The 12,351-nt window shown below is 34.1% G+C and overlaps 1 protein-coding gene across 1 annotated transcript; it reads right to left on the minus strand.

Moving 5' to 3' along the window:
* Positions 1–9,624: 9,624 nt before the first annotated feature.
* LOC125834146 (pentatricopeptide repeat-containing protein At1g43980, mitochondrial) lies at positions 9,625–11,564 on the minus strand. The gene has a single exon (XM_049513338.1). The coding sequence runs from the start codon at positions 11,562–11,564 to the stop codon at positions 9,678–9,680; it is 1,887 nt and encodes a 628-aa protein (XP_049369295.1). The 3' UTR covers positions 9,625–9,677.
* Between the last annotated feature and the right edge of the window lie 787 nt (positions 11,565–12,351).

Consider the following 12,351-nt stretch of genomic DNA (forward strand, 5'->3'; position numbering starts at 1 on the left):
GGGTATAGGTAGAGAGAGATAAGAGTGACACGTAAAATAGTGCATTTTTAGCATCCATGACTTTATACATTTGTCCATATTCACGTAATTGAAGAAACTAATAAATTAATGTATAGTTTATTTTAGTTTGATAAGTAAGTAATATATAGAATTATTTTTTACATACATTTACAATATCATATACTTTTTTTTTGTCATAATTTATATAATATATTTTTTTAGCCTGTTTAAAATATAATGATATATTTGATAAATATTTAATGACTGTATCAACATTTTATTCATATTAAATCTCACTTATTTGACAAGAAGTCAATAAAGATTTACTCTTTCCGATAGTACCTTTAGATATTACAAGATTTTCATATTTAATTAAAATTTCATACCAAATCAAACGAAAGAAATAATGCTTTTCTTTAAATATTTGTCTAGGCACTTTTGTGATCCTAATTATTACAATGTGATTTTGAATTATGGGTGTTCATTTTTTGTACTGTTTGGTTTGGACTTTTTAATTTTTAGTTTTGAAAAAGTATAATCCAATCTGAACTAAAATAAGTTTATTTTGTTTGGTTTAGTTTTTCTTTTTTCGATTTGATTTTTTCGGTTTGGTTATTTGATTATGTCCATAATTAACAATATAATAAAAGTTATATTTGCAATTTGAAAAACTATAAGTACAAGGAGAAATAGTACTAATATTGAATCTCTTAAATTTACTTTCTTGTCCCGACCCATACCATCGTGATTGGCACCCACACTAACTCTCCGGTGGGAGAACCACTACTACAACTCAAAAAGCAACTAAACCACAACTAAGGCATTTAAGTTACGGAAGCAAGTTAAATACTAAGGAAATAAATAGAGTTCCCATAAACTCTAACAAAAGTCTAACAGTAATAAACTAACAATGCGGAAGTAATGCCTAGAACCTGAAAGTCAATGTACCAAAACATCTAAAGTTCAACAAGTCTAAACAAGAAAGGATGCAACCCCAATCTAATGAACTAATCAACTAACTAGAACATCGTCTAAGTCTGAAATGTGGACATAGACGAAAGGAGAACTCATGGCAGCCCGGAAGAATTGGCTCACCCTTGAATTCGAACGACGATCACTGATCTCCTAAACGAAGTCTATCAGTAGTCGCTTGAAGATGTCATGTACTCAACAAAAATAAGAGCAAGTGCAGTATCAGTACACAACAACAGTGTACTGATAGGATAACGCAGCTATCCCACTAAGTGCAACATACATAAGTCATCACAACAATATAATCACATGCATATAACGAACATATACAATATTATCAACATTTACTAACAACGAACAACTTCACATTTCTCAAGATACACAATTATATTCAATCATTGGTCCTCTCATGGAACCCAAACCCAAACAGTTAGCATACCGGAACGTGGTACCCGATCCAATGATTATGCCGGAACGTGGCAACCGATGCCATAGTTATGCTGGAACGTGGCAACCGATCCATTTAGTTATGCCGGAATGTGGCAACGGATCCATTCAATCACACCATAATCACAATCACAAGTATATCCTCAAGATCATACAATTAAGTCATGATTTCATCGTAACTATCATTCATCTATCTCATTTACAACAAGTGTGATCACTAATGCAACATTCATATACATATATGTATCATAATGAAGCAAGAACAAACATACATCACACAATCATAGAATCACAACCATCACCTACCTCGAAACAAGCTTGAAACCCTAAGAAACTTGATCCTTCCCTTTTCGGATTCGTTCCGCTTGTTCTTGTCTACAAGCAATCATAATAACACGAGAATCAATAAACAATCACTAATTACCCAAATTACTAACAATTCTATGAACCCTAGATCAAATCAATGATTCCAAGTATCCAAAATGGGGCTGTTTCCACCATAGAATCTAGATCAAAACCCTTCCCCATCGATAATTACCCATTCTAATACGTTCTACGAATCGAAAAACAAATTCGGGGAGTGAAAAGTTTACCTTTAGCCTCAAGAATGGTGAAAAATGAGTAGGATTCGCCTGGGGTTCGTTCCTTAGCTCTAAAAATTAAAAAGTGCCAAATAAGGTCGTTTAGGGGTTTATTTACGACTTTAAATCGCGTCTGGGCCGTCTGGCCTGCCACAGCGGCCACCACCCCGCTACATCGTCCCCTCCATAGAGACCAAAATCTCCACCAAGGCGGGTTGCACAAAATAGAGAGCTATTTAAAGAATTCCAAAATCCCCATTTCACAACACACCTCTAACCAACGACGCTCAGAAAATACCCTTTACGCTAAGATCGATTCCGGGACTTCTACTTGCCCGAATTCAATTCCGTAAAGTCATACGGATTCCTTAACGAGTTATCTAACTACTTATGTAATCAAAATCACAATTAACTCACCCGGTAGTTACCAAATTTCCCTACACTTTAAAGACTCCGATTTTGTCCAAATCTGGACTAGGTTGGAAAAATCCAAATACTACGAAAAAGTTTTCCTGCCTCAAATTTTCCCCGTTGGCATTTCTATAACGACGGGAACAGGTCGTTACATTTCTAAAATAAATCACAAGTTAAACTTAAAACACATACTTAAAAATACACCAATTATAGATGTTCAAACATAAAATATAAACTAAGTCTTAATAAAAAAACAATAACTAAAAAGGGACAAAAGTGATAACTCCATATGACCATACATACATAAAATTTGTTTTTTTTTTTTTAAATTCAATTATTAGTTTTAAATTTGAAATTAAACCAAATAACATAAATTATTAATTCAAATAGTGCACACCCCTATATTAAATAGGCAGCATACCTAAAGACCTCCTTTAATGTGGTAGGAATTATTAGTTAGTATATTTAAATTATCAATAGTCTTAATTATCTTCTAATTATTTGGCTACTTCATACTCCCTCCATTTCAAATTTAATTGAATTGCTGAGGTGTTTCACACCTTTTAAAAAAGAAGATTAAGACATAAATTATGCATAACTTTCCATTTTACCCTTATTAATTATTGTCAAATTTATTATTAAAGTAACTAAACATTAATTATAAAAATTAATTCCAATACTAGCTGATGAAGGGTAAAATTGGTAGAATATTCTAAAAATAGTCTTGAAGATTGAACAATTAAGTTAATTTGAAAAATGAAAAATGTCTTAACAATTCAAATATTTTGAAATGGAGGGATTATATTTTTGCACGATCTCATTTAAAGAGTAGGTTACATAACTCATCTGCCACATTAAATGTAATTTTGTTCATGTGATATTTTTTAAAATTAAATTATTATATTTAATTTCTAAAATGCATGACTTTTGAGATTTTTCTTCCGGATCAAATTAGTAAAAAACTTAGCTAGAACTTTACTATTACTAGGCGAAAATAGTATTTCGGAATATTATTAGAAGAAATATATTGTTGAAATACAACCCTGAGGGGTAGCTCAACTGGTAAAGGCTTGGGACAAAGTCCTTCAGGTCGCCGGTTCGAGCCCCAGCAGGGCCACTGGAGGCATTACAAACCGGCCGCGTCTCCAGGGCCTCGTGGAACTAACCGTGGTGGACCCGCCTTGAAACAGCGGGACCCGGTGGGTACAGCTAGTCGGGTTCGCAAAGTAACGCCCGGAAACCACGGTAAAAAAATATATATATATTGTTGAAATACGTAGTCATAATATCTAAATAAGATATATTAAGAATTATAAAGTTTGAACTTCATTATTTTTTTAAAGCTTTTTATTTCACGTTATAATATTTCACAAGTTATGTTGTAAAAAACATAATACGTTATGTCGTATTGCACAACTTCACTCCCATAAAACGTATATAGAGTAAGGAAACAATTCAGTTTCAGAACCCACAAGTCATGTCATATTATGTAACTTGATTCCTAAAGAACTTATGATGAGCGAAAAGACCAAACTTTAAATTGCTTACGTCGAGATTTAACGTGTGTGCACAATAGATAATTTTAATAGCTCAGTTAATTGATTATCTGAATTTCTATTTTATTAGTGAGAGTTACGTTTGACTCTCCATTTTATAATCCCTTCCTTATTTTTTTTTCCTACCTCCATGGTTTTTCGGAAAAGAAAAACATGTGGGCTAAATTAGGCATGCCAAACTAATCTAAAAAAACTAGCCAATCCTTGACAATTAGGAGTAATATAATTAAAGTAGTTTATCTCACGATGTAATATAATATAAAAGTTTATGCTATTTAGGCATGCCAAGCAAGTTCTATTTTTTTTTAATTGCCAATTTAGTCAAGGCAATTTATGTGTTCTTAGCTAAATTTTGGAATTGAAGCTAATTGTTGTTGTGATTGTCCTATATTACTTTTTTTTTTTTTTTTGCAAATTTTTGAAGAGGCTGAGGAAAGACAAACCGATTTTTTAGGTATATATTTCGGTCTCATTTGTTTGTACTTAATGAAAGTCTGAATCTTAATTATTCAGATTCAGCCCAGTAAGTACGTTTGATTCTTAGGCAGATTTGAAAAGATCTGAACGAATCAGATTTGTAGGAGAATCTTAACAATTTTTAGATTAAGAGGTCTGAATCTGATTAAGCATCTAAATATCTAAAACGAGGGTTGGTACCCTAGTATAAACCTATTAATCTTGCTAACTTAAAGTGTTGAGAGTAAAGTTTCTCCAGAACAAGGAGAACGAACGATGTCAATTGTCAAAGCTATTCTAGTTAGTTATTTACTATTAAATTTTAGGAAAAGAAGATTTTATTTTTTTTATGTATACTTGCCAATAAATGAAATAGGTGCTAAAACATGATAATTTAGAAGGGAAATGTCGACAGCTCTTTTTCGAAGTTTGGTAGGGAAGATATTTAGCTATTTTTAATTTAACCTTTTGGATAGGTTTCAAGTCATATAGGTAGAGAGAGATAAGAGTGACACGTAAAATATTCCACTTTTAGCATTTATACATTTTGTACATTGTCCATATTCACGTACTTGAAAGTTTTTTTTTTAAAACAATCAAACTAAATAGAAAAATAAAGACAAGAGGGAGTGGTTCGGATAGTAAATCCGTTCACTTTCAAGTTTCAATTTTTAAGATTGTTAGTTCAAGTCACCAAGGGAACACAGGTAGGAGCTCCAACAGGAGGGGTAAATTTAAAAATAATAATACAAAAATGAAACTATGAAATTAATGTGCCACTCGCTTTAAAAAGTGGGTAATCTCACCGGTCAGGTCAATTAATATTTTGTGTTCAAGTGGTATATGAAAAATGTAATTAGAGGGTTAAAATAAAACAAGATTGAGTTGAACTGTTAAATGAAATTTAGGGGAGGGATTATGTATGTGTTTGGCCTTTTGTTGATCTATTAAATTTTAAACAACCTAACATTCCTTGCCTAGAGTTCATTTCTTTTGTGGCCTTTTGAGAGGGAATTACACTGCCATTTAGTTTCAAACATTACATGAACCTTTGTTCTTCTCAAATTTGTGCAACATAAGTATAATTTAATCTTGAGCAAACAAATATTTCCCATTATTGATCTCAAAACTCAAATTATATACAATACTATCTTTTATTCGACTTATCTAAATAATTCTCGTTCATGAAAAAGATAAGACAACATAAACTGAAAAATATTGCACAATGAAAAAAGAGAAGACAAATTAGTAGGGAATAGAGATATAGCTTCTATTTATTTTTTGTTCATCAATTCTTTATGCAAAATAATAATGTAGTTTTTGTTACACAAACATGAAAAAAGGTTTGTTTCTTTTCCAATCCAAGAATATTTTGCAGCTGTTCAGAGAATTCAACATATCATAGGACATTTTGACAAAGGCTCACCTCTTTTCTGATAACAAGCTCTCAGGATTCATCCAGATCCTTTTGGCAGTAAGATGGAGAACCGAGAACGGGGAATTTTCTGTACCTGAGAAAATGAAGTATAAATTCGAAGTTCATCAAGAATGAAGACTTTTATAGGCTTCTAAGTACTAAGACGAGACGAGTTGATCACATAAGAATACACGCCATAAACAGGCTCATCGTGCTCAGCTTCAATTATTTCAGAATAATAATTACTGATGAAAATTAAAACTTGATACAAGGCACATTCCAAGACTGTTTTTCACTAGGTTAAAAATATTTTTTCTAGCATTATCAATTTCATCATGCAAAACGATGTCAATCAATCACAGAGAAAATTTCACATTCAGAAAGAACATAACTAAAGCAGGAAAAGCTGTGCAAGGCATTTGCTAGTGTAGTATGATGTGCTGAAAAAATTAAGCACTTTGCTAGTGTACTATGCCTACAAGACACAAACTGTCGACACAAAAGCCAGAACAACCAGTCAATAACTGGAACGCAATGATAGCATTCTCGTTGTCTCAGTATCACAAAGTTGAAGAAGGTATGCCTACAAAACACAGGAATGCAGCAAGAACTACCAGAAATAAATAACTTTTACAAGGAAAAAAACATCCTAAGTTTGAAAAGAATCTTTTCTGGTCAATAGGAGAATCTCTACATGTAACACTTCTTCATTTAAAACTGATTTAGTCATTTTTAGCTTCCCTGTTTTATCTTCTAGTCACCTTCCAGTCATAAAAAAATTTCTTTTCATTGAACACAGATGTTTATTTCCATTTTGGAGGTCGTTAAAGGTCTCAGATTTAGTTCCCTGTCAATTGATGCATTCTGTTATCTCTAAGTTTCTTTCTTACACTATACACAGTGATATCAACCAAAGGCCAAGGTTTTATACAGTTCCAGTCCTTGATTTATGCCCTTGTCCTCAATTTTATACAACATGAATCAGCTGAAGTTCAACTAAATTGATGCTATCTTCATTAACCATATTCAATGGAAAACTTTTATGTTATTTTGAATGGTAGTGCTTGCAGATATTTGAGTATCTGGAGGAGGATATAACATAAGGAGACATGTTTGTCCCAATAGTCGTCGTTGTTTGTGATGGAGGCCTTTAGAAGGCTCATAGACAGAACGGTGGCAGAGGCTATATTGAGGGATTGAAGCAGTGAAGGAAATAGGAAGAAGAATGGCAATACCACATCTACTGGTCACCAATGATACCTGACATCTACTTTTCGTTGATGATAGTAAGAGGATGAATATTTTATACAGAGAATTAAAAAAAAAAAAAGATAATAAGAGGAAGAATGGCTATATCACATCTTTTATTTATTTGTTGATGATACATTAATTTTTTAGAAGCTCTGTTTTATGTAATTATCTTTTGATAAGCCACAGGTGGACAGTCTATATTTATTTGGTTTGAAGCAGTTACAGGACTTCACATCAATTTATGGAAGTTCGAGTTGGTACTAAGTGGCAAGGTGCTGAATATTTCTAAATTGGAAAGTATTTATGGAAGTAAGGTGACAGCACCATCACTAAGATGATTGGGTTTGCCACTAGGGGGAAATTTAAGGACAAGGGACTAGAGGAATTGGTAGCAGAGAAATTTGAGAAAAAACTTAAGCACAATGGAAAAGAAGGTAGTTATCTAAGGGTGGGTAAATCACGTAATCTCATACTCCCTCCATCCCAATTTATGTGGCGGTGTTTGCCCCGGTACGGAGTTTAAGATAGAAAGGAAGACTTTTGGAACTTGTGTTCTAAAACAAACCATTGATATTTGTGCGGCTATAAATGATCTCATCAAGGGTAGGGTAGGAAGTTTCAAGTTAAATTGTTTCTAAATAAGGAAGTATGACATTCTTTTCAGGATATACTAAAAAGGAAAGCATGACATATAAATTAAGATAGACGGAGTATCCCACATACTACATGTTTTTGTTTTGCATGTTTCTAACAGCGACTGAAAAGATGACGAGAGATCACACGTGGTAAGGAAAGGAAAGGGAATAGAAGCAAAAATTGTTAGATTATTAGAAGATGAAACTTCAAATGACAGAAGGGATGAAGGATACGAGGAATCCCTGTTTTTAGTGACATTAACGGGAAGTGGCTGTGGAGATCCGCCCAAGAGGAAAATACATTACGAAAAAACAAATTCACAGATAATTCATGGTTCTCGGGTGAAAAGATAACCATGTATGGGGTGAGTGTATCGACGGGGACTATGAATGGAATGTTACACATACTGGGTACGCAGTGGGTAATGCTGTAAGAGTGCTGCACGATTCAGTGAAAGAAGTGTGGCAAAAAAACACTATTATAAAGGAGACTTTCGCATGGGCTTACTAATTGAGAAATGATATGGGTGCTATAGTGGAGAACACTTGAGTCAGGATAATCAGGGAGCAGATTGGATAGTGTTCTCCGAAGAGATATTCCAATCAGCATTGAGAAGGAAAAGATGAAAGGAGGATTTGATGATGTAGAAGGCGACATATACAAAATCTTATGAGGGTAAAAATGTGGTGTGAAGAATGTTTGGGGTGGTAAAGCAACATGGAAAGTATTATCTTTTTCACATATGTGCTGTAAAGGAGCAATATTGACAATCTGATAATCTTATGAATAGAAGGAGAATTGTAGTGAGTTGGTGTTGTTTGTGCAAAGAAAGTGGGAAGAGCACTGACTATATTTTGTTGCATTGCAAATTCACTAAACAACTATGGAACCTCACATGTTCATCGTTCAATGTTGGAAGGGATTTACCAAGTATAGTTGAGGAGGCAATTACGAGTTGGAAGCTGTGCGGAATTGAAAAAGAATGAAGGGCAATATGGAGAACTACACAGCTCTATATGTTTTTTGGATAGTGTAGAAGGAAAGAGAATTGATCCATCATACAGAAAGAAATAAAAGTAACTTAATTTTTGTTTCATTTAGTCTTTTGGTGTAAATCGAAGATCCTACTTGCATAGATGATTGGGATAACTTGTTAGCTAAGTGTGATTGATCCACTCATTCTCATTGTACATGTTCTTAAAATCAACTTCGTGTGGTTTTAATGAAAAGTTCTGATCTATCAACAACAACAACATACCCAGTGAAATCCCACAAAAGTTCTGATCTATCAAGAATGATTATCACAAAAGCAACAATGAGAAAGAAGGCAAACTAACATATAAAGTAAACACTCAAGTATTTGTAGACATGTTAGCTTCACAGATTACAGAGAGATAAGATTCTACATTACCTTTTAATCTTCCCGTCAAACTCAGCATCTCTCAGCCTCAAACTCTATGATGAGGCATCCAAGACATGGAGAGGTTATATGAGTGATATCTATTACTGGACAATCATTGTTCCCTAGAGATGTTTGTGGCTTGATTAAGGTGTATAAAACTACTAAAGCTGAAAGAATTATCTCATATTGATGAAGTTAATGCCTCTCTAAAGGCCAAAATACAAAATATAGGTTTTTGTTAGATGCAACATTCTGAGTTCTATGGAATTGCTCCAATTCTGCATCCTGAAACAAGGCGAGTATCCTTTTACCCTTACTGGTTCTCCATCATATGCATGTGGAAATTTTGAACTTTGGAAAAGCTTTTACCCCTCTTGATGCAATGAATCAGATTCAGACCTTGAAAGTCACTTATAGCAAATCCACATCAATAGCAAAAACAAAGTTGGCTTTGCCCATTGTATAAGAATCAATTTTAAATTTTGATTTTCTATTTGTGCACTATACTCATCTGTTTAGTAGCTATTACTCCCAGTTGCAACTGATTAGCATAAACCTTTATCCCATGTATCCTCTGTCAATAGCTTCAACGTTGAATAAATGCCTATGTCCTTACTGCCACAACTAAGAATTTGGTTTGCTTGGTACATGATTACACTGCTGCGTACACTAATCCAACTGTAACTAGCTACTTTGTTTTCTATTCTCTCTTTCATCTCCTTCCTGACCCGAACAAGGCTCTCCCATCTTCCCCTGGACTCGTATACTTGCGCTAGCACCAAATATGGCAGAGATGATTCTGGTGCTAACTCCATTATCTTCCCTGCAACCTTTTCAGTTGCTTTCAAGTCCCCATAAATATCACAAGCAAGAAGTATTGATTCCCACATTTCACTGTTGGGCTCGTGAGGCATATTTTGTAATATATCTCCGGCTTCTTTAAGTTTACCAGCCCTGGTCATCATGCCCACAACACAAGTGTAGTGCTCAATGCCAGGTGTGATTCCATATTCCTCTTCCATTGAAGAAAATATGGATATACCTTCATCGACAAATCCACCATAGCTGCAAGCTAACAGAAGCGCAGTCAATGTTATTCGATCTGGTTGACCACCAAGTTCAAGTAGTTCATAATAAAGGCTGAGTGATTTGGTAGATTCACCATTGATAGCCAGCCCAAAGATCATGGTGTTCCACGATATCAAATCTCTTGTTAGTAGGTCATTGAAAATATTTGCGGCGGAATCAATCAATCCATATTTACAGTACATATCTACAAGTGAAGTGGAAACAACAGGATCTGATACAAAGCCTAACTTGATGACCAAAGAATGAGCTTGAATCCCCAGATCCACAGGGAAAGTTGTAGTACAGCTAAGAATGCAGCTGAGTGTAAACTCAGTAGCTCTAATATTTTTCCTCAAAGTTAGGACAAATAGCTGCAAGGCATTTTCTTCTAAACTGTTCAGTGCATAGCTCGAAATCATTGAATTGCACAGAGCTGTATCCCAAATATTTGAATCCTTAAATATACGAGCTGAATACTCAATTCTGTTGCAGTGAGAAAACAAGTCAATTGCTGCACTTGAAACAATAGTGTTGCACAAAAATCCCATCTTTACGCAAAGACATAAGATTTGCTTGCCCTTCTCCAAACTGCGCAAGTTTGAACAGCCAATAAGCACTGAAGACATTGTGAACCCATCCGGTGAATATTTGCAAGCTCTCATCAAAGAGAAATAAGACAGAGCTGTATCTTCATACCCTGATTTACAACAGCTCGAAATCAATGAGTTCCATGAAATAACATCCACTGTCTCCATGGCTAAAAATACACCAGTAGCATAGTCTACTATCCCAAGCTTTCCATACATATCAATCAGTGAATTCCCAACCACCACATTAGACAAATCCACACCATTCCTTAGCATATTTCCATGTATCTCCTTGCCATGGAAAGCAAACTCTACATGTGAAACCAATATCGAGTAAGTATATCCACTAGGCCTAATACCATACTTTTGCATTTCCAAGAAAACACCCAAAGCATTCTCAAACAACCCATACAAAGCATACCCCGAAATCATCGAATTCCAACTCACAACATCTCTCTCAGGCATTTCATCAAACAATTGGCGTGCACAATGCACATCACCTGACTGAACTAGCACCTTCAACCATATATTCCAGGACACAACATTCTTGTATGGTATTTCATCAAAGACTTTAAAAGCATCAATTTTTGTACCAAACTTGCTATACAAATCAAGATAACAATTACCCAGAAAAGTATTCTTGTTGAAACCAAGTTTTATTAATTTCCCATGAAGTATTTGCAAAGAACTGAATGAGAGGCAGTGGGGTATGAGACGAGAATAGAATGAAAGTGAATGTGTGTGGTATTTGTAAACTCTTTGTACAAAAGGGTACATACAACTACAACAACTGAAGAATCCCGCTCAGTGTAGCTTTGAATATTCATAAGGTAAAAGGAACCATTCTGCTACTGAGTTGCACAAATATGAGCGCCACATTTAATTTGTAGGTAAAGTTCAATCAAATATTTCAGACATTATTTTGGTAAAGACTAAGCTCCGGTTTGACCATACATTTTTTAAATTATTTTTGGATGAAGTCGTGCTAAAGTTTTTCTATGTGTTTGATCATAATTTTTGAAGAAATTATTTGACTTGGTAAAACGAAAAAAGGTCTAAAATATAACTATTAAAATTGATATAAAAATACCATTTGTTAACCTATTGTCCACAAAAATATACTTTAAATTTACTTTTATTCACAAAGAGCCCATAAATTGAATTAATTAATTTTCTTATTTAATATGTGATATGATTAACTAAAATTAATTTAACTCAACCCGGATCCATCTAGGGATGGCAATGGGGCGGTGTAGGGCAAGGGTGATGCGGGTTGAACTTAATCCGTAAAATTTTTAATTCGCCCCGCCCCGCATAACAACTTTTTCATTGTTAACGCGCCCCACCCTACCCCGCACAGACCCGCCCCACATGAACCCACTCAACATAATTTTTTTAATATTTTCTTTTTCTAGTTATGTTTGATACTAAAAATAAAATTCAAAAAAATAAATTCATTTTTCATTGAGTTATATTAATTTAATAGGATAGTGATTTAAAATTTTATTTTTTAGAGGTCAATTGGGGGAAACATGTAAGAAATTGTATTATTTTTTATTGAACC

This window comes from Solanum verrucosum, unplaced genomic scaffold (genome assembly GCF_900185275.1).
Source record: "Solanum verrucosum unplaced genomic scaffold, falcon-dt-bn FXZP01000108.1, whole genome shotgun sequence".
NCBI classification, from domain to species: Eukaryota; Viridiplantae; Streptophyta; class Magnoliopsida; order Solanales; family Solanaceae; genus Solanum; species Solanum verrucosum.